This window comes from Strix uralensis, chromosome 4 (genome assembly GCF_047716275.1).
Source record: "Strix uralensis isolate ZFMK-TIS-50842 chromosome 4, bStrUra1, whole genome shotgun sequence".
In the NCBI taxonomy this organism is placed as follows: Eukaryota; Metazoa; Chordata; class Aves; order Strigiformes; family Strigidae; genus Strix; species Strix uralensis.
In genome coordinates, this window is record NC_133975.1 from 10,745,290 (window position 1) to 10,772,976 (window position 27,687).

The following is a 27,687-nucleotide window of genomic DNA, read 5'->3' on the forward strand; positions in this document are numbered from 1 at the left end:
GAGGACCCTGCTTTGGCTTCACTGAAGACCCATGTCTGGTTCAGAGGGGTGTAACACCTTAACTGTGATTAAGTGCCCAGACACATGTACAATAGAAGAGTTTATTTGTAACGCAAAAAGAACAACAACGCTTGGTCATCAAAAAACATAACAGTATTGAAAATATAAAGAAGATCTCAAAATTTAACTGTATATTAAAAACAGTCCACCGCTGCCAAAGCATCACTGGGGCCTGGGCAGCCTGTAGTACGTGTCTCCCTGTTGTTTGTGATCGGTGGGTTTTAAGGCGGTTGGTACAGCTTCTACCAGGCCCAGAGAGCATTTGTGGAGATCTCGTGACAGTCGTCTAGAAACTCCCTGCTGGAGCTGCCTGGTGAGTTTGGTCTGTGCTAGCCCGACCCAGACAAACCTGGCTGTGGGCAGGGGCTTTGGGCTGGTGTGTGCTGAGGAGCAGAGAGGAGCTGTGTGTGCGCTGGGCGGGTGGTGCTCGAGTTGGGATCGCATGGTGCTGTGCCGCTGTCGCGCCGGTCTCTGCCTGTCTGATGATCTTAATGATTTACTCCACTGTTTTGCCAAGAGTCGGGTCATGCAGAGGTCCTGGGAAGCCGGTGATAGTTCTGTGGTTACTTCCTACTCCTCTTTTGTTGGCTGTTTTATAGAACCAAGTAAAACGAAGGGGATGAGGAACAAAACTCCACAGACAGTGAAGCAAATCTCTGCCCCTGCCAGCCAGTAAACTGCAAAGGAAACAAGATATAGCTGGTTAGTGTGCTTGTCCTTGCCTCCCTGTAAACTGGTCCCCAAAGCTGCTGCTCTCCACAACTCACTGGTACAACTGGAGAGCACAGAACTACTGTGTCTGTCACTGCACCTCCTTGCTGGCACACAGGTTACAAAGTGGGGGTGGCCAACAGCAGTGCTGGTTCTCCTCCAAGGGAACACTGCATTAGAAGTGGTTATTGTAAATGGGGGAATTCTCATTCTTGCCCCCCTGGCAGCGGGGAAGGTCCTGTTTGCTCATTCAACTTTACAGGGCAACTATTTAACTGCCCCAGCGGCTGCTCCTGGCGCTGTCTCTGCTGCTCTAGAAGGTCTCTCGCTGCTGGTACCGGCCTCCTCCTGTGAAACACTCCTGAACCCAGGGCCGGGGTGGGAGGGCAAGGGCAGGATGGGTGCTGCACTCAGGAGCAGTTTTGCTGTGAAGTCCAGAGTCTGGCTCTTCCTTGGAGGATGGCGCTGGGCAGAGGAGCACTGGCTGCGGCACAGGGCAGCCAGTGCTTGGCGCAGGGATGCAGGCAGGAAACAGGTTCTGGTCTTGCTCAAACTCAACATTTGGTGTCCAAGTTCACGTTCCGACTTGCTGCGTGGCTGCTTCCCCTTATTCTGTCCCTTTTTACCCTATAATTGCTTGGGGAACCGAACCCTGTACAGGGGGCACCTGTGCTCCTTAGGCACAGTCTCGGTTTGGCCTTAGCCAGGGCTGCTAGGCCCTGCCCACACCCTGGGCTCCGGGGCAGGAGGAGAGTGTGGACTCTTTACAGGTTACAGATGCTCTTAATGCTGAAAAGTTCTTTATTGCACATTATCGGCCGCAGCTTCATGGGCTGTGCGGAACCAGTTACCACAGCACCGGAAACCTTGATTTCACCGACTCCACTTACCCAGTGCCCGGGTGGCCCCTCAGCAGGTGAGGTCACTTGCTAGAACAGCTAAAAATAAGCCCAGGAAAGGCAAGGCTGCCTGGTCAGCCTCTGGCTCCCTCTGGGGTGCTCCTCTGCCCCCACAACTCCACCCGGGGCTTGGTTAGTTGGATGCTGTTGCTGGAATTTTTAAAGAGTGAGGCAATACCAAATTATCTCTGCTTGTACAAACTTTTAAAATTCATTCACGAGGCTTTTGCTGGTGCTACCAAGGACCACGTCCTGCCCCTGGTGCAGCTCTGAGGGGTACCACTTCTGCAAAGACAACTTTATGGCTCCGAAACGTTCTGTGCTTCCCCTTCCCCTTTTCTTTCAGACACCTGGGCTGTGGGGGCAGAGGGAGGGTGGCAGAAGCAGGAAGGAGCATGAGGCCACACTCACCTGTAGCTGACAGGATGGGTCCCAGGGCTCTGGCGAGGGCGCCCAGGCTCCTCAGGATCCCCATGACTCGGCCCTTCTGGCTGGCAGAGCCTGTGCAAGCAGAGAGCTGCTACTCAGTGTGGAGGCTTTGCTTGGGGCAGGGAACGCGCGCCGAGCAGGGCAGGGCTGTAGCGCTTCCAGAGATCTTTCCCCCATCTCCCCCTCCTTTCATTTCACACTCCCTGCCCAAGCTGTGTTGATTTTCCCCTCCACCAAGATGAACACCAGGGCTTGTTGAGAGCACGTGGCCATGGACAGCGTGCAGTGCGTCGCCCCCACCCCCCCCCCCACCCCCCACCCCCACCCCCCCCCCCCCCCAGCAAAAACCACCACCAAAACCTTTACATTGTACCCCACATTTGCTGGGGAGTCACAGGTGTATAATAAATACAGAAGCTTTGATGCAAGTTAAATAAGAGCAACATAATAGTGACATTAATGAGCAAAGCTTTTCTTTTTCGCCTCAGCAAGCACCGTAGTGCTGGCAACCAACCGACCCAAAGCTAAAGAAAGAACTGTGTCATCCACAGATGGCAACACAGCTACCTCTGCTTTACAGGGTTACGTAGCAACCAGCGCCACAAACCCAGGAGGTTTCAGAAGGTTCCTTAGGTCTTTTCTAAGGAATCGGGAAGAAATGATTACTGCTGGCAGCGATGGGTGGCATCTCTTTTAGAAAACCCAGGCCAGTCCCTGTTCAGTGCTGGTTGAGGCCTTTGCCCACTCTTCCTCATATCTTCTTAATCATAACCAGAAATAAGGCTGCTGCAAGTTTCCCTGTCGCAGTGGGACAAGCTCTGTTACGCAGTACAAACCTACAGTGTGACACTAATGGTCACTGAATAGATTGTTCCTGTTTGTTAGCTCTGAAATGATGCGTTACAGAGTGCTGACAGTTCTCAGAAACAGCTACAAGTCAGTTTGGGGTTTTCCTGTGCTCCCTTGTGGGATGTTTCCGAATTTCCCAGCACCAGGATATTGTCCTCCTATCTCCAGCAGCCCCACTTGGCTTCCCTCATGTGAAGGACATTCACAGAAGGGAAGGAGTCGAAGGCTGCAGCACCTCCAGCGTAACGCAGCTGGTCTGCCTGCCCACAGCCCAGCGCGGTGCCATTGGAGGTAACTGCAGTCACGGATCACTGGCTGCGCTGAAAAGGGGCAGCACACACCTGACCGGGAAGGGCTCGCTTCTAGGCTTTAGCCTCTCTCCTGCAGGGGTGGGTATCACATCAAGGATACACCCGTACAGTGTGGAGCAGCATTTCTGCTTTCCTTGTTAATGCATCTGGGGGAATAGAGGACTTTTATAAAGCCAAGCAGCAGCCCGAGTCACCGGTCAAACATTCAGCTCCGAGGTGGCCCTCCACCACCAAACTTGAGGTCAATTCTGTATTTGAGCCAGGTCTATACAAAGGTCAGTTATGTGGCCAAGGGCTGCCGCTCAGAGCAGGAAAGACACTCACCGTAGCCTGACACCACTGCTGACAAACACGGGATAACGATGGCCGCAGCTGGAAAAATCCACAAAAGAGACTATCAATGAACAACAGAGAGCTCAGAACATTTACAAGACCAATAGTGAAAAACATGTGGCCCAAACTCGTTACTACTGCAGAGAAATATGCCGAGCTCTGGGGCACTGTACCAACAATGAATCATCAGGTTTAATCCAGTTCAATAATGAAAACACCCTCTCAAAGCCAACCTGCACGAAGAGCCCAGAGCCACACAGATGTTTCGCATTAGTGTCTCTCAATCTGTGAGCCCACAGGAAAGGGGTGGATAGGTCAGATCAGCTCACTGGTAGTTTTCCAAATCGCTGTGGTCTTGTCAGGTGGAGCAGGGAAAGGGAATTGCTCGTATTTCCAACAGAGGTGGCTGCGCACAGAATCACACTGTCCCCACGCATACAGCTTTACTGTACCCATGGATGAAAGGGGCAGCTACATTCTGTCTTGGGAAATCAGACATTCAAGTCCAAGAAGAAGAGGTTACAAAATTTTTGGACATAAATCACTGCCCTCTTACTGAAACAGGGGCCTTTTCTGCCAAGAAGGAAGTGCCTTAAGCATACAAAGCAGACTCTTTTCTGGGAAGGAAATGACAATTGGAGAGCAGGAACAACAGACATGTTGCCTTAATGGCAGGCGCCCTCACTCCTGGGGCAGAGGGAGGAAGCGAGGAGGAAAAGAGGCCCCTCCAGAGGCATTTCTGGCTGGCTTAACTGGGGAAGAAATGGGGTCTTCTGCCCAGGTGTGGAGCCTAGGAAGATGCGGCACCTAACTTAGAAGCACGTTAGACAAAATGAATACCTTCTCTCACCCCTCCTCACCAATGGACTTTCAAAAGCAAGTTAATCTGTAGGTAAGATGTAGATTTTGAAACCTGTCAAACACAGGTGTCCCTAGACAAGCAAGCTACTAAATAGATGTATTTTGTGGTTTACAGTTTACTCTTAAATCAAGCAATATCATGCAAAAGACTAGTCTTCTCCTTTTGTAATTAGTCATATTTGAAGCTTCTTAACAACAGTTAGCAGCTTTGGGAAGACCTGAAATCTCTTTTCAGATAGGCACTTCAGTAGATTAATCCAACTTCATTCATGCTTGTTTCCCTGAATAACAGCTTAGATTGGCAGACTATTACTTATGTAAACTCTTAAACATCTTTGAAAACCATCTGCACTTATCAGAAATAGGTGGAGTTTTGCTCCCTCCCTGAGCCAGCAGCTTGCAATGCAAGAGAGCAGAGCGGTCCAGCCCGCACGGCCCTGGGCCACACTGTTCAGGGCAACACTGACTGACCCCCCACCACTCGCTCAGCCCAAATGCGCACTCTGGCCTTCAGCTTCAGAGCCTGCAGGTCTCTTCAGCCTGTTACCTAAGAGATAATGCAGCCACCACAGAAACACAAAGACACGCTGTCTCCCTTCTCCTGAGCTGAGCTACTTAGTGAATATTTTGCTTCCAGGTCCGATAAGAGGGGGGAAAAAACACCCTCAAGAGCTCTGCAGTGAGACAGGACAATAGGAGCCCTGGGGATGCTTCCAAATATCACCATGGCAACTTCTTGTGATACAAACAGCATCACAAAAAAAAAGAGACATGATTTCTTCCATATTTTATAAACAGAAACATCAACTTTCTGTTACTTATAGTTTGAAATTAGAAGTGCATCTTTTTCAACAGGGTGAATTAATATATGAAGAAAAATGATTTGTGCTTAGCTTTCAGTGTATGTTGAATAGCTCACCGAAAGAGTACAGCAACAGTCCAACACTCAGCATGGTCACACTTGCAGCCCATCCAATTAACAAGAAAGCTGGAATCAGCAACATAATAGCCTGCAAAATGAATGAGTCACAGGGTTACATTTAAGATCTGCTTGTTAAAGCCTCACTCTAGGTGTCCTGCCAGTTCTATTCCGCTGATGGGACTACATTTAAGTTAGAAGCAGAGTGCCCCTTCTTCCCAAGTAGACATTTCAAATTCACCTGGATGGCCACAGATCAGCGCAATTTTCTTTTCTGTTCTCTCTCACTATCCCATGATTGCAGACCAAATGCAGGCTGCAGTCATGTGTAACACAGGCTATAGTTCTCCCACCACCCATTTCCCACAACTGAGAAAAAGATGATTTTCGCAGCATTCTCTCTCTCTCACAATCTACTGGTTTTTGATTTTTCCTTTTGTTCTGTGTTGAACTGGACGGAAATCTAGCTTTAACTCTATCTCCTGAGCTGGCACAAGAGATCAGAAAGCTTGTGTGCAACAGGACTACAGCTCCTCTGCTTTTTGTCAGCCGTATTGACTAATTTTATCTTTAGCTTTCAGAGTCCATACTTCTGGAGCCAAGAAGAAAAAAAGGGAGGCGGGCAGGAGGAGTGGCAGGGAATGGCATTTGAAATTCAAACCCAAAAACATTCTTCATCTCCTCCAAGAGCCTGGACTTCAGTTCCCCTGTGATGTTCCCCTGGCATACAGAGCTTTCGCAGAAAAGACAGATCAGTTAAGAGCTGCTGTATGTTTCATAAAAGGGGGCATTCACTCCAACCAAATGTCTCATTTTGAGGATTCCGTTATAAATGAGCCACTGTAATCACTGTGCTAAGAGAGGCCACATTGGCCATATGATCCAGACTCAGAAACAAATTGCCAGAATAACTTCAGCAAAAGGGGCAACTCCCACAAAAGCCACTCAAGCCACACGCAGCCACAGGAAGAGTGCCCCAGGGCCAGTGGGTTTCTGCATAGTGCACACGGGTGCTGATGAGAAGCCATCAGCCCAACCCAACTAAACTAAGCGGGTGTTTTGAGGTAACTACACTTCCCAGTGCAGGGAAGAGGAACGAGTATAACAATTAGTGGGGCAAACCACAGTTTGCATAAACTGCAGTGCAGTGACAGCGAACACAGCAGGCTGGCAGAGCACATGGAGGATGTTGATGCAGAGGATAAAGGGGCACTAACACAGCCCTGTGAGTTTTCATTCACAGGGAAATGCTTCCTATGTGACACAACAACCTGCCGTTAACTTTTGCCTGCCAGGAAGCAGGACAGAGATGGTTTCACCAGCTAAGAAAAGATGAGTCAATTCACTGGAATGCAATGCAGTTTGGTAATTTTTATTACCCTGCCACCATTGAAAAGGCCTCAAAATAATGTATAAACATAGAATCCTAGAATGGTTTGGGCTGGAAGGGACCTTAAAGATCATCTAGTTGCACCCCCCCTGCCATGGACAGGGACACCTTCCACTAGACCAGGTTGCTCAAAGCCCCGTCCAACCTGGCCTTGAACACTGCCAGGGAGGGGGCAGACACAGCTTCTCTGGGCAACCTGTTCCAGTGTCTCACCACCCTCACAGTAAATTGATGGGGGCTTTAACAGTCCAAGCACATCTACTACCAAGCAGCCAACAAAAGTTCAGAAACACTCGAAACCTGCTTTGTTTGCAGACACAAACATAAATGACAAAACATATGTACTTGTCCCACAGCTGTATAAGCTGCAGGGAACTACTCCCTGTCACCCCAGTACAGCAGCAGCAGTTCTATGAAGAAAGAGGCAAGCAAAACAAAAAAATGCACGCTTTTGTCAGTGAAACTGCAGTCTGAACATTGGTACATGCTATTGTTATGTGCAATATTGATAATCACAAATTGAAGACTGGAGGAAGAATCTATTTCCCCCTGTCCACCAGTGAAATGTACTCTAGGGAAAGCCTGACAAGCACAGAGATGGCCAGACTGATGATGACCCTGAAAATAATTTGCCAGAATGAGTCAGAGATCAGCTCTGAAGCAGCTTTAGTAGTTTCAATGTCTGCGCTGCAAGAGAAATCACTGAAACAAAGCATAGCCTTCACAGCATTTTACCTAGCTTGCACAGATGGACACTCTATTCTCATTCCCTCAGTTATACATGAAAAATTCAAAGTTTCAATAATATAGCTGATAAGGTAAGAAATGGCTCTAATGTTCCAAAGTTTAATTAGACTGGTAAGTGCCCAACAACCAGGGGGTTGAGAAGTCATTTAGCTGGATGAGACAATTTTTTTATTTGACAAGTACAGTTACAGCCTAGAACTAACCTTCATTGCACTTTAGACTGAAAATTAACATATCAGATTTGTGGAGGAAAAGAAAAAAAAAAATTTTACCCTTTTTACAGCTCTTATTTCATTTCCTGGCTTGATTCGGCGAGCATAGCCTCCCTGGATCACAGCCATTGTTATTCCAATAAAGAAAAACATCTTGCCCTGCTGCATGCTAGAAGGGAGGCAAAAACACAGATTATGGAGTCACGCACAGAGCATTCCACCCTGGGATTCACAGGTTTAGTGCAGACCCTTTTCTGAACAAAAGAGAGAAAATGTTTTTTGGTACTTGCATGAGCAGTGCAAAGTTCTTAATATGCTGACATTAGCTTCCATGGCAGACAGCAAGAAGATAAACCCATGAGGTCTTACATAGAGATGGGATGGCTTCTGGCAAATGCTGCAATCGTCTCTAGAATACTATGATGTAGTTTTATCGTCTCTAGGGTGGCCCACAAAGAGTCAGCATGTTAATTACCCTGTGTCATACCCACAGGAGTTGTTGGTTTCCAAGGAACAAGTGTTTTGTTTTCTCACCACCATTGCCACCACTGGTGCAGAGTTTCATTAAGGTCACCAAGGCACAACAGGGGCACTGGCATGGTGGTGATCATGTATTGCACCAGGAAGCGTGCAACATCACTCCCTCCACCCTTAAATATTTCTTCAAATTTCCCTTTCACCCCTTTTATCTACTAAACTATGTGGATATTCTCAGCTAAAAGTCCTCACCTCCATAACAAGCTGCTTTGTCACACAGCCTGTACTGTCGGCATTAAGTTGTGTATCTCACTTCAGGCTATCCTGAAGGGACTGTACAGAAGCAACCTTAACACACTAGAAAACCTTCCCTTAATGCACACACATTAGTTAAGCAACAAACTGTAATGAAAGACAGACAGGGAGAGAGGAGACAAACCCCTGAAAATTACTCAAAGGGAAGGACACACATAAGGAATCAAGCTGCAAGATCATGTTCCTGGCTGGAAATCTTTTTATGAGCTGGCAGGAAAAGTATTTCCAGCTGAGCTGCTGTTAGTGGATTCTGTTCTCTTTCTTCTCCAGTGTTTGACTAAAGGAAATCAAACTCTATGATGTAATGACTGTACATCATACACAATGCAGAACTCTGATGAGCAAATATAATCACACAGCTATCCCTCCATTCTTTGCCTCTTCTGTGCTTCAAGATACTGAAGAACTCTTCTGGGCAAGAAGAGAGAAGGTTTTATTATAATCAACTAGCTCAGCTATATTTCAGGAGTTTTCATTTAGTCTTGTGTATTGATTTTCTCTAGTTATCATAAGTTGTGGATTTGGTATTTCCTTTCATGATAAACAGTGTGCCTGTATTTTCATAAATTCTTCCCGCAAAGCCCAAGTATCACTGAATGCAGTGATTGCTTTCTGAATGTTTTTACTAACCTCATAAAGCCTCTCTTGAAAATAAATGAAGAGACATTAAATCAAGATTTTGGAAAATATCCTAGACAAAATATACATTTATCTTCTAAGTGTGTTATACCTGCTGAACTGGAATCTCTGGTGAGTGAGAAAACTCAGTGTATACTCCAAACCGGAAAACAGGAAGAGGTACAGGAAATAAGCCAGGCCCAAGATTTTGAGATTCTGAAGATCTAAACAAACAAAAAAACAAACAAACACCAAGGGGGGCGGGGGAGGGGGGGAAGAGAGAGAAACACGGTGGTGTTTTTCAAGCATAGCTTGAGAACATAACAACAGTAGAGCAACATTTATCAGCTGTACAGGGAGAAGTTCTCAACTCAGATGCTCACTTTAAATATCCATACAAGACATGCCACAAAATTACTTCTGCCCACTACCTACCTTTGTATGAGGGGAGGAGAGCCAAGAAGACTGATCTCTGAGTCACCCTGGTCCCACTCACCCAGTCTAGCCCTTCTGCTTCACACTCACACCCTCACCTATACGGGGATTGATTTATTTATTTATTTTAATCAATACCTGTATTCCACCTAATACCTTGAGGCTGCTCTCGGGATGATATTGGCTAAAGCACAGTATCCCTTTTTCTAAGCTACAAATGGTCTGTGACAGATTACCTTACTTGTTTTTCTGCCAATGCAAGGTTTAACAGGTTTTCTCCAAACTGGCAAGTATTACTCTGTTCCCGATGCAGCAGCAAGGAGGACTGAATAAGTTGGTGGCAAACACCAATTTATTTTCTACGGCTTAAATAATTTCACGTAGAGAAATGGCCAGCTCAAATCCTACCCCTACCTATTTATTGAGAAATAAATTTCCAGTCTGAAGTTTCCTGGTTTGCAGCTTGAATAAGTAAACTCACATCTCCCTTACTCATGCCTTGATCTTTTTAAATCTCTTCACTCACTGCAGCCTACCCCATGCTGCGGCCAGTACCTGAAGAAAAAGCAAGTAGCAAGTCAGAAATCTTCAAAACACTGATCTCCAAAACCTTATTTTGTGAGTAACAGCACCAGCGTCCAAAAGAACTTGCAATTCCCTGTTCATAAGTTAGTAAGGTGGGTTTTAAATGAGTGAACAGAGCGCTGCTTCTGAAATCATTTGAGTAAAGTTTTCACTTAGAAACCACCGCCACAAACAAAAAGACATACGATATTAATATAAAAAGCCATCTAACACTTACTTTCCTCTGAAGGGGATTCCTTTCCTCGTGTGACTGCAGAGAACTGAAATAAAGCCAAAGGACTGAGCAAGTCAACTGCTGCCTGAAATCCAGATGTCACAGAAGAGACCTGATCAGAGAAAGAAAGAGGTTTATTTAAAAACCTGATGTAGTAACTACTGCAGGGAATTGACAGTAACAGTCAAATGTGCTTCTACACCTACACAAATCAGCTGAGATGAAACAAGGCAACCGGCATTGGGGATCGAGTGACCCCAACAACAGCCCAGACTTTCTGAACACAGAACTGGCTCCAGCACTATAACTAGAAGGTAGAGCACTGATAGCAGCTTTCACTGAAGACAGAAAACAGATTCTGCTCCGAGTTCTTAAAAAGCAAAAGAGGATCATTCTCCACAGCCTTGAAGGTGGCTTTATTTGGTTCACCTTTTGCATCACCTCTCATGTCCAATGAACATTTACTGGGAAAATAATGACACATCTGCCTGCAAGCTCACGGGAAGCTGGGGATTTGCTTGTGTGCTAGAAGTCTAAGAACAGTATGTGTAGCACATCAGACAATGCTCTGGTTTTGTACTGGTTGTTCTTTTAGCCAGCCAGTGACACCTCCTGGGGGAAAAAAGGAAAATATAATTTTTAGAGAGAATCTTTGGAGACAGTTTTAGAGAGATTTCTAGAGAGATTCTGCCCACTCACATTGTGTGGCTTTTTAAAGAGGAAAATTTATTTTGTAGCACTTCTGGTCCTTCTGCGTATACCTCAACCTAATTATGCACCTAGTGGCATTCTCCCTGCTCCTTATCAACCAGTGCTTAGGAGATGCTTATTCTTTCATCTATAGAGAATTTAATTCAATTTTTTCTTCTAAGGTATAGAAAGTTAAAACACTAAAGAAGAAATAATAATGTCTAAATTCTTAAGGAAACAATTCATTTTAAAGTAGGAGAATTTAAACTGTCACTTTACATGACAGTCCAAGGAAGAGATAAAACAGACTCAAGAATCCTGTATAATCACACTCAGTATTTCATATCTTCAAAGCACTGCACAGACTTTATCTGATCTGCTTCCTTCTCTTCCCAGATAGGGAGGGAGGGATCTATTACCCCCTTGAGGGCAGAGATTAGAGGTCAAATTATCAGTGGAACTTCGTCTCGGTGCATGACCTGAGGACTCCTATGGACTGGATTTAATAAAGCTGCAAACAAATCAACCTTCAATATGGTATTAACATGTCCCCTGTTTTGTTTTGATAGTCAGAGCTTCTGAGTATCCGAGAGCAGAGCTCTGGATCCCATTAGTCTCACAACAGCAACCAGTTCAATATACCAGGCTGGTTTCGTATAAAGCCATAAAGCTGCTGATCCACATAGAACAAACTGGGATATTTATTTCCCTTTCCACTGCATGTATTGGAGAGAGTAAACAGACACTCCCAAGAAGCAGCTTCCTCATGCTTTTAAAAGGTCTGTAAGAGGATTTCCTGAAGCTGGCTTGTAGTAATCCTCAGTTCCTGCATTTGCTGGCATGATGGTGTTTGTACTACAGCACAGAGAATCTGGTAACGAGCAACTCTCTTCAAGCATGTTTGCCAGTAATAAAAAAAATCTGTAGTTTGTACCTGTTCTGAATTATTATCCATGTCAGACAGTGTGCCAAGCTGTTTGTACTACAAGGCAGTAGAGGATATACGTTTTTATATGCATATGTTTAAAATCTGAAGTGTTTTATGAAATGCATATATATATATATTAGATATTTTTTAATATATGTGTGTGTGTGTGCATGTAAATTGTTTTTAATTTCTCCTATCTTTGTCCTGGAAGCAGTGGTCTAGAATTGATAATGAAAATCTTGTCCTAAAACTGACAAAAGTGTTTCACCACTCCCAAGTAACAAAGTATACACTGCCAGTTTCAGTCAATGTCACCAGCTGCATGGAGTTTAGATTCTTCACAGGTTCAAAACCTGCAACATCTAACTTGTATTTAATTTCTCTGCCTATGATTTATTACTCCAAAATTGCTCAATTTTACTTCATGGTCAAAAAATCCCTGTTCTTGGAGCAGATAGGGTTGAAGAAGAAGTGCTAGAGTGGGGGAATGAGAACAAAAAAGAAGTGAATACCAGTAGCCCCAGTGAGACATTTTGAGCAGCAGCTAGCACAGGTAGGAGACTGGCTGATGCATGTCTTCCAAATTTTGGCATGAAATGGCTATATGACTTTGTCTAGTACTTTCAACTGCATAACTAATGTAAGAAACAGCTTGCAGAGCTGTCATTCAACAAGCTGAGCTTTGACTCTGCATCTTGTTGCTTCATTACAAAGCCCCACCATCCTTCACCCTGTGCTTTGGACCTTAAACTTGTCAGTAGGTGGAAAGATGTCTGGCTAATTCTTCTCTACAAAATTAGTTTGTAGACTAATATCTGAGGTAACCTGTCTTAAGAGTTAAGCTTTTTAAACATATCTATGTCAACTGTTGACTTTAAACAAAAGTCACCTTGAATGGCAGCCTTTTTTCACAGCGTCTTTGTTTACTCTGTTTTTCTCTAAAGCAGAGAGACTAAGTAACATGTCTTGAAGGCACAGTCAGTCCAAATCAGGAATGCAGCCTGGGCCTTCCAAGCTCCAGCCTTACCCTTCAAATCAGACACTGTTTAGTAAGCATAGAGCAAAAGCCTTGTTTTTCCATAAGTCTGCTAGTGATGATGCATAGCCCTACACACAGTCCTTACATGATTAGCTGGACACCAGGAAAAAAACGTTGTAAGACCCTCCCTTCAGCTAGGCAGCCCTGCCCATGACTAGCTTAGCTAAAATTAAGTCAAAAGTCCTTAAAGGGGACAGATTCCATTAGAAACCTTTCTGTTCCTCCCTTCTCTCAAGGAGGTCACAGCAGGAGCTGCTTTTGGCCACCTCACATAAGACCAGTGTCTCTGACAGATGAAAGGTACAGTTCTCTGGTCACTCTTCACCTGATAAACTTGCGGAAAAGTTGAGAAAAAGGTGAAGAATAGCAAAAATTCTGTTTTCTTTGGATGAAAACTCATCCTTGTTCCCCCTGCCCCCCTCCCCCTTCCCCTTTCTACAAGTTAATTCCAACATGAATGAATGTGAAATACTTCTTTTCTCCTGTGAAAGGACTGATAGAGAAACAAGAATATCATGAGAACACAGCATATTTCAAGGAAACAGATGTCTGATCCTACTGGCACATCCTCCTACCGGTTATCATTATCATTTCCCCTCTTTTTACGGCTTTGTCCTTCCAATACATCCACTCCTATACTTTGGGAGCACCTGCTCCAGCTCAGCCCAGCCAAGTTCCAGAAAGGCAGCCAACATACCTGCCTTTCCTCTGTCATCCACAGGCCAAGAAAAGTGCTCCTCTCTCGCTCAAAGCGGGAGGAATTACCCAAGAAAAGAGCAAAGCAGCCTAATAAGTGAAATTACAAATACCCTAGTACACATAAACCACATGGAGCCACTGCTCAGATGCAGGCTGAAAAGAAACAGCACAAAAGCACTAACACTGACACCGATCACAAGAAGCTCCAATGCCAGACAAACCAGTGCCTCATCAGCAGTCAAACACCCTGTGTGTTTTGCGTGACTGGGACCTGACCCTGAGAAGCACCTACTAACCCACCTCACGTAATACCCACTGCTGCACAGAGACAGAGCCCCAAAAAGCAGGGACAGAGCACTCATTTTCTTATCAAAATTCAGTCATGTTGGCTAACACAGACTAGCTTATCAGAAGAACTCTCAAGAAGATAACAGAAGGGGGGGAGGTATTCAGTCATCATACAGTCCTAACGGGTGCTGAAGCCATTTATCCTTCTGCAGCAAAGGTGGAACTGTTTATAGAATATAGATTCGCTTTACAGCACTTCCCTACGTTAACATGTTGCCACTACCCCACAGAGTGCAGCTATAGCCAAGAACAGGATTTCATCCAGAATGTTTAGAAACAGCCAAATAGGAAAGGGGAACAGATGACACACGGAAGAGCTGTTGAAAAAAAAAAAAAAAAAAAAATAGCTGTAGTGCTTGGGGAAGATAAACACAAGCAACCAATTTCACATGAGACACAACCTGCTGGGAAACACTCAAGGAAGGTCTAAAGTTTTGCCCCAGCAGGAGCACTGCAGACAAAAGTTTCCAGAACAATTCTCAGTATCAAACAGGTTTGGCTATCCAGAGACAAAGCACGCTTCAAAGGCTGAGTGCTGCTTATAAACAAGAGACAATAGGAAAGATCCAGTCCAGCTGAAAGCCTCAAATTGAGTGCTTCACCCAGATACCTAGGGCTGAATCCAGCCTCTCCCACACTACTAAATGAGATTGCTTCAAGAGAGTTTTAATCAGATATATCTTGGAGAGCACCTGATCACATAATATTAAATCATAATGTTAATAAATGTTTGGCCCCACAAATCCAATCAGTCACTGAATTTTAGCACATGTAGATATTTTCTATCTGTGGAAGACAGCACAGCTCAGGGATAACAGTCACTTGCTACTTGAGTGTTCAAAATAATCAAGCAAAGACAAGACAAAAGTTAAGAAAATTTCTAACATATGCTGAAAGAAAATCCAGTCTCTGATGCATTTACTTTTATGAGGAACTGAAATTCATCCCCAGGCAGTCACTATGATCATAGTTTAAAATTCACCCTCTTCCTCCTAGGCTCCCATTAGTTTTTGAGAAATTTAAACCTAACACACCAAACCCAGCAATTAAGCAGACATGTTAACTATACAGAATTTCTCATGTTACTGGGCTAGGAGGTGGGACCATGATGCAATCACTCTGACACCAGCCTGAATAATAATATTAATTTCTAGTCCCAGGAATGAGCTAAATTGTTGAGATACTGGCTCAGCCCGTTCTTCACTGTTTCCAATATTTCAACAGTTCTCAAATCCTGTTTTTGCAAGAAACACAGATCTTCAGATTTATAGTCCATTTACCCGTTTTTCTTTGGGAAGTGTCTCTGGAAGTAGGAAGAAGATGAAAATTAAATCAGCCACAGCAAACATGAGCGCTAACAATGCTGAACGAAGGTAGAAGACTTCTCCTTTCTCTGTCTCCATGGCTAGGTAAGCTCCGATCATGGGACCCAGGGTAAAACCAAGGGAGAAAGCAACGCCAATCATTGCCTGCAGTGATACAATGAACACAGACACGGAGTTTTAGATACCAGATTGTTCAGGCAGCTCAGTTTTAAAACAGTTTGGATTTCCTGACGTTTGCCTCAAACAAATGTAACCAGATACAGACCTTAACCACCCTGAGGATGTAGGGAGTGCACAACAAGGAACATTAAGTGTGGAAAAAACTGTTATTTCCAAATAATCGATTTTATCTTCTGTCCAGTGAGGAAAGTGGCAGGAAAAAACTGCAATGTGGTGATGAGTGAAAGGAAGCTGGGAAGGAAAATAATGATTTTTACTTCAGGGACTGTTCAGCCAGATGATCCTTCAGCCACAGAATAAACTTTTGTCGTGTAAAACTGGAGAAGGGAGGACAGCACCATGGTAGGAATTCATAATGATGTCTATAGCTTCTAAAATGCTTTGGCAATTTCTGTGTGTAGGAATTTATGTCTCATAAAGCAAACAGGCTGATAGGCTTCCCAGAAGAGCCTGAATTTAGTGCAAGTACTAAAGAGGATTTATGAACTCACTATGAAACCAGCGCATATGAAAGAAGAGGTGAAATCTGTACACACTTATGGGAGCTTAAAAGGTCACTGATTTGAGTCATCAGCCTCAGTGAGATTGCTTAAGAATACAACAGTGCGGGATCTGGCCCATTTTCTTTAAGAGACATTCAAAGATGTACACTCACATATGCAGAACCCAAACACGTGTCACCTGAGACACAATCCTCCCGCTTTCCTGAGTCTGTTTAACTGTATCTATAGTAGTAAACAAGGCCAGGGCACACTCAGCTGTCACCTCACAGTCTCCAGCGTTGTTTCAGCCTGCCCAACTAGCGCTCTCCCAGGCAATGCCTCATCACAGTTTGGGAATAGTATCTGTCAGATGCTATTCTCTTCCCAGAAAGCAGAATGAACATGCCTACTCTGCTGTGGAAAAGAAGAGAGTATAAGCCATGTGGATGTGAGCCATGCTGTACTAAGTGACTTGCTCGCAGGTCCTAAAAATCAGCCCTGACCCATTTTATTTACTAGTGCTGTACGGCTATCCCTCTCCATAAATAAAAATATATTTTGGCTCACCAGAACTATAATAAATTGCTTGGAAAATTCATTAGCTATCACTACGAAATCTAAAGCTTTCCCCTCCCAAGAAGCAGCTGTCCCACACAGTGGCTTATAACAATCTGTTAAGAGAAGTTTGGGCCCCCAAGGTTTTTATAAGATAAAAGATCCAACTGGTAATTCACAGGCAGAGTTCAGCCTGCAGGGTGTTTCCACCTGGTCCACTGCCTTCTGGAAGAGGACAGAGCAGCAGTTCATATTACTTGTTGCTCAGTCAGCCAAACGCCACATCCTTTACCCTCTGAGCTCAGATCCTGAAGCCAGTGCAGCATCCAAGGAAGTCAGAAGGCACGCTGTGGCCGTGAGACCTTTCGATTTCTCCGCTATTGTAATGAGGATTACAGTTATCAGCAGGAGTAACAGTTATAACACTTACACAGGTAGTTTTTCCACCTCTAGGGCATCTGCGTTTCACTTGTAGGTAAAAGTCATTGGCAAGTAAAGTCCGAGAGCTCACCAGCAAAATGATCTGTCATCTTTTCAGAAGCAAGGCAGTATATAAAGTCATGTTTACACTTGATCAATGAATACACATCTGAGGAAGACATTCTGAGCACCTTAAATCAATTAAAAGTTACCCAGTAAACCCAAACATATACCCCACATGTGTTACTCACCATGCCCTTGCTCCGTGCTTTTGGAGAGTGCAAGTCAGCAATTATAGCTGTGGAGAGGCTGACGTTCCCTTTGCTTATTCCACCTACGATCCTGGAGAGAAGAAAAATGCCGAAAGTCCTAGAGGCAGCCCATAGTGCGTATGATGTTATCAAACCCATCTGCAGAAGGAAGAAAGGGTTCTTTATAAAGCAGAGCAAAGTTGATATAATGTCTGCATATTTCCCAAATAAACATTTGAATTTTTTGTTTGTTTGTTTTCAACACTGCTCCAAACCCCATGTAACAGAATGTCTGAATATACTGATACTGCACTATGACCTGGACAGTGATATAAAGAAGTAGAAACAAATCCATACAAGCTTCATATAAATGTGAGGTTACTATTAAAATTAGAAGAACAAAGAAAGTTCAGAGGCAGCTAAATCAGTCCTGGGCACAAAATCATTTTTGTACATCCTCCTCCCCTTGTTTTCAACTTCAAGAGAATTCTGATTTCAAAATAAGAAGAATTAACATTTCTAGCCCTTAGATTTCATAATCAATCATAAGCACATGTGTTCATTTAATTCACTCTCTGGAAGCCAACAGGATAAGGGGATATGTATATAACTTGCTGCAGAGTTCCTCCATGTACGTATGCACTTGCTCTGCACTGCTTCTGTGATTAGAACCCCGTAACAGCAACAGAAAAGATGTCTCAGAGAATGTTCATGTTCATAAGAAATATATCTTAAACTGCTACATAGCTGCTCTTAACCAACAATCCCCAGGCTCTGTGAAACAGGTCATGAAGCAATCACTTGGGGAACTAAAATATACCGGGATTAAGTCTAACATTCGTAAATAGAGTATCTGAAGTCATGCCCCCATACACAGGGGAAAGGGATTCTGGAAAATCCCAGGAACAGATAGGTATTTTGGTGTCTTCTATGTACAGTTCTGGATCTGGGAAGCTCAGCTTAAACACTCACATTTGGAACTGTGGCCAAGTGACTTGGCAAGATGCCGTCAACAACTAACAGACCTAGAATGTTTAAGTTTCCAATCCTTTGTGCTAACCACAAGACCATGGTACCTCCAACTGTGTGTTGAGATAGCATGACTAAAATCAGTATGAGACACATACCACTGTCATCAAGATGACAGGCCTTCTGCCCAAGCAGTCCGACACAGCACCAGTAAGGGGAGAGGAGAAAAACTGTAGGATGGAAAAGATTGAGCCAATCAGACCTAAACAAAAAAAAACCAAACCAACATATGTCATTAGACTTGTGGCCTTCATCTTAAATACAAAGACAGCCAACCTGTTCCACAGCTATCAGTCCATTATGTCCTTTAAAAGCACACAATTAAGTGTAAAACAATAGCTATAAAGAACAGCTTTATATCTGAAACTAAGCCACCCTCAAAACACTGATCCTGCATTATCATTTAACTGAGGTGGCTGATACAGACAGACCAGAGTAACAGGAATGAACTGGATGATTCACTGTTACTTCACTGGTGAGAATGGGTTTGAAACTCACTGGTTATAATAGAATGCTGATTCTCCAATGCTTCTCCACCTGACTACATACATTTTCTGTTTTTAAAGCAGAGATAAGGCAGTCTTTAATAGTCACAGTTCTTTTAAGATTGTTTTGATTGTTTGAACCTGATTCTGTCACACTTAATTAGCTTTTCTTTCCTTCTTATCATGGGAAGGACAGAAGCACTGCTGTGAGGCACCCTAAGAGGTAGGAGTGATTCCAACAGACTCCAAGAGTCTTTGAAATCTGCCTCCAGCTTCTGTGATCTTTAATCCCTCTCCTCTCTTGCCATTTCTAGCTTCACACACTTATTCATTTGCACTACCCTCTCAACAAGCAGGCAAAAAAAATGCCTTGCTGTCACAGTTTTTCTCTAAAGAAAAAACTAGGTTATATGTCTCAGATCATTCAGCTATCAAACTTTAAAAGGCAGAGGAGAGACCAGAAGTTCTGCTCCCATCAACTCTGAGGGAGGCAGATATTGATACTGAACACCTTGGCGAGAACAGCTGCTTGTGATAGCTCAAAAAACTGTGTAAAAAAAAAATCTTATAGATTGTAGACTGGCAGTTTATGTTAATGAGAGAAGTTTTCTTCCTTGCATTTCTAGCACTGTAAAAACAACCAGATGTGTCAAACACTTCAAAGCCAGGGAGCAGCAAGAGCAGGGCTGTTCCACATGGGGGAATGAGCCAGGAGCTGACTGTGACCACAGCACTGGCAGTGCCCTCGCCAACCAGGGCACAGTCCCACATGATCCAGATGGGTTGGGCAGAGCAGGGTGTCACTAGAAGGGTCCATTGACAGTCCCAGACAAGGCAAGGGTTATACATCAGGTCCATCTGGGGAGTCCAACCAAGACCAGCAGAGATTGGGTCAGAGAAAGGAGTGGAAACAAGACTACAATTCACGAGAGAAGACACCTGCAAGGTAGGCCCATGGTCCATCCAAGAGACGTGGCCAGAGACAGCTCCGGAGATAAGGCTGTACTTATGATGTAGCTCAGGCAAGGCCCAAGCCTGAGCCAAAATACAGCTCCTGAATCACTGCGCAGAAAGCGTGTGGGTGAAGGTTGGTCACTACAACGGAGCACTGGTGCCCTCAGGGCCTTGACAAGGGCAGGGAAGGTTTCTGCCCTGAAGAGATCACAGTCTAAGCAAAGATGAAAGAGAGCAGAATATATCCTGCATCGGAAGAAGCAACAAGATGATCTTGCAAATATCTTTCCAATCCTACGCTCCTTGTTGCAGATGAAGGCAATGAAGGAATGAAAGCTGCAGGAAGAATGCAGTGGCCTCTGCTTAACATCACAAGTATAATGAACCTCTCCACTATAATCATTTAAGCTGCAATCAGACAAGATGGACTGAGACAGGAGCTGACTACAACTAAGATAGCTTGTCCATCTTCCCCTGCTTCTGTAGCCTTGGTCAACTCTCCAGTGAGCTAATTCAACTCAATCTGGCAGAAGACTAATCTGGAAAAGTACAGAAGAAATTTGCTGGTTTAGCAAATTAGATGGCTCATTAAGAATAACTGTCATCAAAGCCTGCAGAACAGATTGAGTCAAATGTGACAGATACCAGGTTAATTCAGCCACCTTGTCTGCACCCTCACTGCCTGTGGCTGCCAGGTAATTAGTGCACATTCCCACTACTACCCAATACTGCTTCTAAATACTTTTCTCTCAGTACTTTTCTCCTAGAGAGAAAACAGCAAGAGATACCAACTTCTTTTCTGAGACAGAGTCTATTTTATTTCCATGTTCCCCGTTAGATGCTATATTTTCTTCAAAGGGTAAAAGAGTCAGTTGGACTCCTCTGGAAGTAGCCCAGAGATTTCTCCTTCCCCTTGAAGGCAACTGGGCCAAGTCAAGGGATACAGCACTCCTCAGAGTACAGGACACAGCAGGTAAAAGGAAAGGCAATCAGTTCAACACAACTGTGTGAGCTCCCAGCCCCTTGTTTAAACAGAGCCTGAGATGGAGAGAAGGAACAAGGAGGCAGCATGCAGTCAGGCCTTACAAGAGACAGAAAGCAGTTTCTGAGGGATTAAAGAAAGCTGTTTCCTACCATTCAAAGCCAGTAACCTGACTGAAAATGAGCACAGAAACAACAACATGCCTGCAAGGACACTGTGGGAAAGAGGAAAATTGTTTATAAACTTTTTAATGTCTGTTAAACCCAAAAAACCTACTTTAAATAATAACAATACATTCACACTTATATTCTAATAAAGTTTTGCTTTTCTTTTCAGTTTAAAAGCCTTTTGCTTATCTTGGAGGAGGCCTCCTTATCTTGGAGCCTCTAGGAGGCTCCCTAAAATTTCCAATTAAAATTAACTCAGACAGGCTCACGTCTTCTTCATACTCAGTTTCCTCACAACTCTGTAGATCACAAGGAGCCAAAAGAGCCTCTGATGATTAGCATGACATATATGCTGCTGGATTTCCTGCACTACTCCTGGTGGAGCTTACCCATACCAGAGTGTCCTAGTGACACGAAATGGTTCTGGACCCTGCAAGTCAGCAGCTCTCCTGCTTTTAATAGGACTAATGAGATTTAGAAGCAGTGCTGCACTATAGCCGCCCAGCAGGGAGGTGAGATTTGAACTCACAAGACTCTTTAATTCCAGTGTTTCCTACTGATTGATCTCCAATCACATGTGGATCAATTGTTAAGGAAGAGTAATTTCAGTGACTGTGTAGGGTCTAGCACAGCAGGCTCCTGAGCCTGAGCTGGCAGCGTGACAATAAGGAACAGCACGCCTGTATTTCTGTAGCAATCTGTAGAACAAATTGGGCAAGATCGTAGGATAATTCCAGTTTAAAGAGACCTCTGGAGGTCACCTACTCCAACTGCCTGCTCATAGGGTCAGCTATGAGGTCAGAGCAGATTGTTCAGGGCTTCATCCAGTTAGGGTTTGACAGCCTCCAAGGATGGAGACTACAAAACCTCTCTGGGCAACCTGTTCCACTGGCCATCCTCACTGTGAAGAAGTTCCTCCCTATTTCCAGTCTGAACTTCCCTTGCCTCTACTTGTGCCAGTTGCTTCTCCTTCTCCCACCATGTACCCCAGTGAAACACCTCACCGTCTTCTCAATAACCTCCCCACAGGTACTGGAAGGGTGCTAATAGCTCCAGGCTGAACAAGCCCAGGCTTCCCAGAGCCTCTGTCTTCCTGGCCCTCTGTTGAACTCGTTGCAGTTTATGGATGTCTTGTACTGTGGGGCCAAAACTGCATGCAGTGCTCTAGATGTGGTCTAACAAGCGCTGAGAAAAGGGAGACAATTGTTTCTCTCAATCTACTGGCTCTACTTCTGTTCATACAGTCCAGGTGCTATTGGTGCTTTTGCTGCCAGGGCTGGCTCATGCCCAGGCTGCTGCTCATGAGGATCCTGGGACCTTTACAGCAGAGCTGCTCCACACCAGTCTGTATCGTTACAAGGGACAACTGCTTCCAAAGGGCAGGACTTCACATTTGTCCTTAATGAATTTCGTAAGGTTCCTGTTGGCCCATTCTTCCTGCCTGTCTAGGTGTCTCCACATGACAGAGATGAAGCTGTCCAACTCTTCATTGCTATCAGCATGATGAAAACAGAATCATTTATAGCCTACTGTAAGAGACATTTTCCGTTATTTAAATATAAAAACAGGCAAGTATGCTTTTTGTATTTGTCTTTTTCCTCATCATTCCTTCACATCAACATTGCAAATAACTTGAAAACAACACTTTTTTTTGGTCTATTAGCTTGTTTGTTTAATTGCCATACCTCCAAACAAGACACTGTTGTATTTCCGTTCTGGAGGCATCCCAACCATCACTGCAAACCAGTCCACACCACGTTGCAATGACAAATAGAATCCATCCTGCAAAACAGTTCACTGGGAAATAGAAGCAGGAAGATGGCTTCTCTGTTTCATTTTCAAAGACAGCATCAGAGTGATGGCTAGTGACTAGAGCTCTAGTGAACTACAGACAATATTAGATGATTCCTTCCCTCTTGCTCCCCCCAGGGAAAATTTCCTCACTGATCAGTTGTCATAGGCTAAAATTAGCTGAAATTGTGAATGCTAACAGGCAGCTGATAATTGGGTGTATGTGTTTGGGCAGGGGAATGTCTGAACTTGAACTTTTTTAAACCATCAGGCCTGCTACTTGCTAAATCCTGAACTAAACAAAAGTAGCATGTTCTGAATCCTTCAACTAATAAAGCAGCATGAGACACACTCTATCTCTCTGCACACAGACTATTTAGTGTAGGAGAACCAGGGGCTTGTAGGTCCAGAAACAAGAGGTGGTACAAAAAAGAAGGGTTCCTGAAAAGAGGAGGACTTGAAAAGAAGAAGGAGGCCCTGAAAAGGTGAAGATCTTGGCTATAGGAAATACAGTGGAAGCAGGGGAAGATCCTGGAGATCAGAGCCCATGGTTAGGGTAGAGATAGGGTTTTAAGAAAGACAGCCTACAGCTGCAGCTAGAGTCGGGTAGGAAAGGGGCTATGAAATAGAGGTGTGGGCTGCAAAAATAATCCTCCCCAACAAGATCTTCGTCTTGTCCAGTAACATCTGAGAATGGTAACTGTGAGCAGCTGTACAGCAGGGAACCAACACAACTTTCTGCCCTGCGTTCCCAGACCAGCAGCCAGCTCCCTGCTAAGAATGGAAGTTGAGACCTAGTGAACGTGATGCTGGGGGTGAGAGCAAATGAGTGTGTGAAATACTAAAGTAGGGTAAAAGCTCTTTTCTCTTTGGTTTTTAGATAAACCCCAGTATGCAGATGCATTATGGACTGTCATTTGCTCTGTCTCACCAGTGACATCAGTATAAGTCACAAATGCACTGGCAATTACAAGGACAAGCCCCTAAGAAATACCTGAATTTTTCCCAAAACATTTTAATGAAAAAGCAAGAGGGAAGAGCCTCATGCAAGTTCACAAAAAAATTCAGTCCATGCACCATTTAAATGTGCAGGATATTATTATCCTGCCTACAGCTATTTGGTTTGCCCCGTGGCAAGGGATTTTTCTTCCATCCTTCCCTGAAGATCTCATACCTAAAATTTTCAGCAGGCTGACTTTCTCTGTTACTTACCTCAGTCTGGCTGTAATAATCAAGGATGGAAGGAAACAGTGGCAAGATGAGAGCGAATCCCAACAAGTCAATGAAGAGTGCCAGGAAGACAATTGTAATAACACGACTGCTGTTTTGTTCTTGCTTGTCATTGATGGAGCTGCTGCTAATTTCCCTCTCTTGCAGGGGCATGTTTCCAGGTGCTCTGCTTCTGAAAAATTACATTTATACCAGTCAACAGGAAGCTTTGCAGGCCTTTCATAAGAGTATCTTGCTGATTCATTCTTGTTTTCTACAGACTTCACAAAAATAAATATAAGCTATGGCTATACTAAGCTACCTGGTTTTCACGGGAACAGGAACCTCAACTCTCTAGTCTTGGTTATTAGCTCAGCATCAAGTTTGCTCACATCAAGAACGTGCTACAATAACTCTATTATGGGAGCATCCCAAATAAAACACAGAACTAAGCAGCATTTAAGGTTTGCTAACATGTGAGCAATGCTAATACAATTTTACCAAATGTTTTCACCTTGACATTACAGTAAAATATTTAAGAAAGGGCACTCTTGTTTTGAACACTCACATTCAAGTAACTAACAGATTATTTATGCTTTTAAGACTTTTTATGTCTTCAGTGTATATTAGAAATGACTAAAGCAGTAACAATTAAAAAAAAAAAAAAGTAGACTTTGTAACTATTGCAAGAATGCTGTCTTCAAGAAAAATCCCAGAGAGCAACAGCAACTCAAGAAACAACACAATAAAATTTTGAAACTTGAAATTGTTTTTCTTTCTCTGGATGACAGTCACTGATAGGTTGTACAAGTTGGGGCATCAAATGATTAAGGCAGCATTTTAGCTTGTCAGAAATATCAGAACTATCAACTTTCTTTGATAATACTCCAAAACTGTCTTAAAGACCTAAACAGGAATGCAGGCCATATCCCCTTCAGTATTTAACAAATCAAGAACTCAGTCCATATTCTGAAAAAAACTCGATTCCAACAGAGCTCAAAATCAAGGAGTAATACACAAACCAGGAAACTGCAAACTTCAGATTTGTAAAACGTTGCAGTGTATCTCAGTCATAAAACAATCAACTTTGCAGTCCCTTCTACTGCAAAAATCCCTGAATGTTTGTTGCACTAAAGAGTAAAAAAGGAGACAGAATTTCATCCAAAGTCAATCAATACTAAAATATTCATTGACTTTGATGAGTCCCATTTGAAAAGACTGAGCAGTTCTTAATACAAATTCTATTCCAGACAAGACATACCGTATTACATTCACAAGGCGCTTGTGCATATAACTTCATATTACACTAATCGAAGATCATAACACTTTGTCATGCTCAGCAATAAACATTATTGTGAGATTTCTTTACCTGTGGATTCAGTTTACTAGCACTGAAGCATTATTAAAGTTCAAACAACATAAGGTAAACACGGAAGGGGGCCACATGCAATCCATTTGTTAAACTCTTGGCATAATGCTCTTAAATCTGCTAGTGAATATAGCAGTTTGGTTATGTTCAGGATCCTTTTATTTAAAATCGTAAGTCATCACCACTACAAGTATTTAGCATTCTTTGTTTACCCAAATGATATAAGGGCATTTAGAGCCAAAACAATCATTCCTTTAAACAAATCCTCCCCGGCCCTAGGTCTATCCAGCCAACAGTTCATTGTGGCAGATTCTATCTTGTTTTTCCTCACAATTTGTTTATTCATCCACTGAATTGTATGACCAAGCTGAACTTTATTCCAGGGTTATTTACACAGGGTAACATCCTTTACACCTTACCCTCATGGCCATTTCAGCTGGCGTGTGGCTTGAACCTACTGAGGCTAGCACTGACCTTTCATTTAGCTCCACTTTCAGCTACGCAGCTGCAATTTCCCTTACGCAATATCCCAAGGTACTACATGTTTCTGCCTTTGTGCTCCATCAGTTTTGTCGTTCAAACGTCTCCATGTTTTTTGCTAGGCAGGAAACCACCGAACATTTTATAGGTCTTGGCATCCCGTCAGCAAAAACAAAACACTTCACCTCTACCATGACGTTTGATTTCTGTGAGATATATTTGAAGAGGGGGGTGGATTTCCAGTTTAGGGAAGTTGTCTCTCAAGGCGCTCCATGACCCTGACACCCGCTCAGCTCTCCGCAGCCATCCCCTCAGGACTCCCCGTCCCTGTCTCGCGGCTTCTGCCGTCAGGGCCGGGGGTCAAGGCCCCTCAGGAAGACACCAGTCGCGAAGCCGGCCCTGCCCTAACGCACAGAGATTTGTCATCTGCCCGCAGGAAGAATTTCATCCTTCTGGTGTTTTCTTACCACCCCTTCCTCCCCCTGAAATTTCCTAGGCCCAGCTTTACCTGCTATACCTTGGGAAGGCTCCTCTGACTCATTAACAAGTCCCGATTCAGGTCAAGAGCAGGAATTTCAATCGGGGGAGGGGGGAGAGGAGGCGGCAATTTCCCAGAGCAGCCAAAGCCCAGAGGGGCCGCCGAGCGGGAAAGGGACAGCCCTGGAGAGATGTGGTATCCGCGGCGAGGACTCACCGTCCCCCCCGACAAGGCACCCTCCGCCGCCGCCTGCGCTGAGCCCCCGGGACCCGCAGCCCCGCGGCGCCGAGCCGCGGCCGGCCCAGACCCGCTCCCCCGCCGCCGGCAGAGCCTGCCCCGCTCCGGGCCACCTACCGCTCCTCAGGGCAGGGCGGGCGGGCCCCCTCCGCCTGCCAAGAGCTCTCCCTTGGGGATGCTGCGGGCCGGCGGGCGGGCGGCGGCTCCTCCCCGGCCCTCCGCAGCGCCCCGGCGGCCTTCCTCTTCCGGGCGGGGATGGAGCCGCTGCCGCGGCCCCGCGCCCGGCGCCGCCACGGAGGGCTCCCGCCCGGCCTGGGGAGGCGGGTGGCGGCCGGCCGGCGGGCTCCCCTCAGCGCGGCGGGAAGCCGGCGCCGCTGCTGGGGGCTGAGAGCGCGGCGAGGCAGGGCCCGGCGGCCGGGAGGGACTTAAAACCCAGACTGAGGCAAGTGCCTTGTCAAGAGAGCCCCAGTCCTCGTAAATTAACAGTTGGACGGGGTATGTTGTACCTCAAACCACAGCCGTTCCTTCTTGCATTAAAGACTTCTTTTGTGGAAACGGACATGATCCAAGAAGAGATGGATGTTCTTTCGTTAGTTGCCACATAGCCATGTCACAGCAGCAATTAGCTGTGGTTCTGGTAAGTCGAAATTTCCCGGTATCTGACAAACAGAAAAAGGTAGTCGCAAAAGACTTAACTGTTCCTAAAACAAACTGCTCCTTTAAACCACAAGGTTTTTAGGACAGAGAATACGAATAGATTTGATACTGATAGCACTGTCTAGCACTGTTCCCTTGTCCAGCCGTGTCTGGTGTCCAAGCTGCCTAATTAAAACATCAGTATATGTTACAAGTGGACTAAGCACATCTATCTTCAGTCTGAAATACATAAGGATTGGCCAACAAAATGTTTAAAGCAAATTAACACATATTGAAAGGACTTCTGGTTCCCTTCAAGGTAATGCAGTCCCGTTGGTGGTGTGGATTTATAGTTGTTAGGACTCAGATTAGGACCTTTCACTCAACAGTGACATCTCTGTCATGGATTCCTCAACATATTAAGATTTGGAGGAGCTTATCTAAGAGTAACGTCAGGATTAACGTGCCAGATCAAATAGTGAGCTGCTACTCTCATGTTTACTTGAGCATCTTACATACTCAGTTTGGTGTGAGAAAAGAAATTTGGTAGATATGGTACATACTCTGAAAACCTAACAATTATGCAAG

General features: G+C 44.5%; 1 protein-coding gene across 5 annotated transcripts; it reads right to left on the reverse strand.

Moving 5' to 3' along the window:
- Nucleotides 1-87: 87 nt before the first annotated feature.
- MFSD10 (major facilitator superfamily domain containing 10) lies at nt 88-27,056 on the reverse strand. 5 transcript variants are annotated; one of them, XM_074865645.1, is made up of 13 exons: nt 26,970-27,056; nt 23,903-24,092; nt 22,585-22,681; nt 18,410-18,513; nt 17,283-17,441; nt 15,350-15,538; nt 10,369-10,477; nt 9,244-9,355; nt 7,782-7,890; nt 5,373-5,463; nt 3,584-3,631; nt 2,082-2,171; nt 88-737 (listed from the first exon to the last, which is right to left on the reverse strand). In XM_074865645.1, the coding sequence occupies exons 1-13, from the start codon at nt 27,023-27,025 to the stop codon at nt 631-633; spliced, it is 1,461 nt and encodes a 486-aa protein (XP_074721746.1). In that variant the 5' UTR covers nt 27,026-27,056; the 3' UTR covers nt 88-630. The 5 variants fall into 5 exon arrangements, with proteins under 5 accessions (XP_074721746.1, XP_074721750.1, XP_074721749.1 ...); XM_074865649.1 differs by lacking the exon at nt 26,970-27,056 and adding an exon at nt 26,581-26,870; XM_074865648.1 differs by lacking the exon at nt 26,970-27,056 and adding an exon at nt 26,443-26,574.
- Between the last annotated feature and the right edge of the window lie 631 nt (nt 27,057-27,687).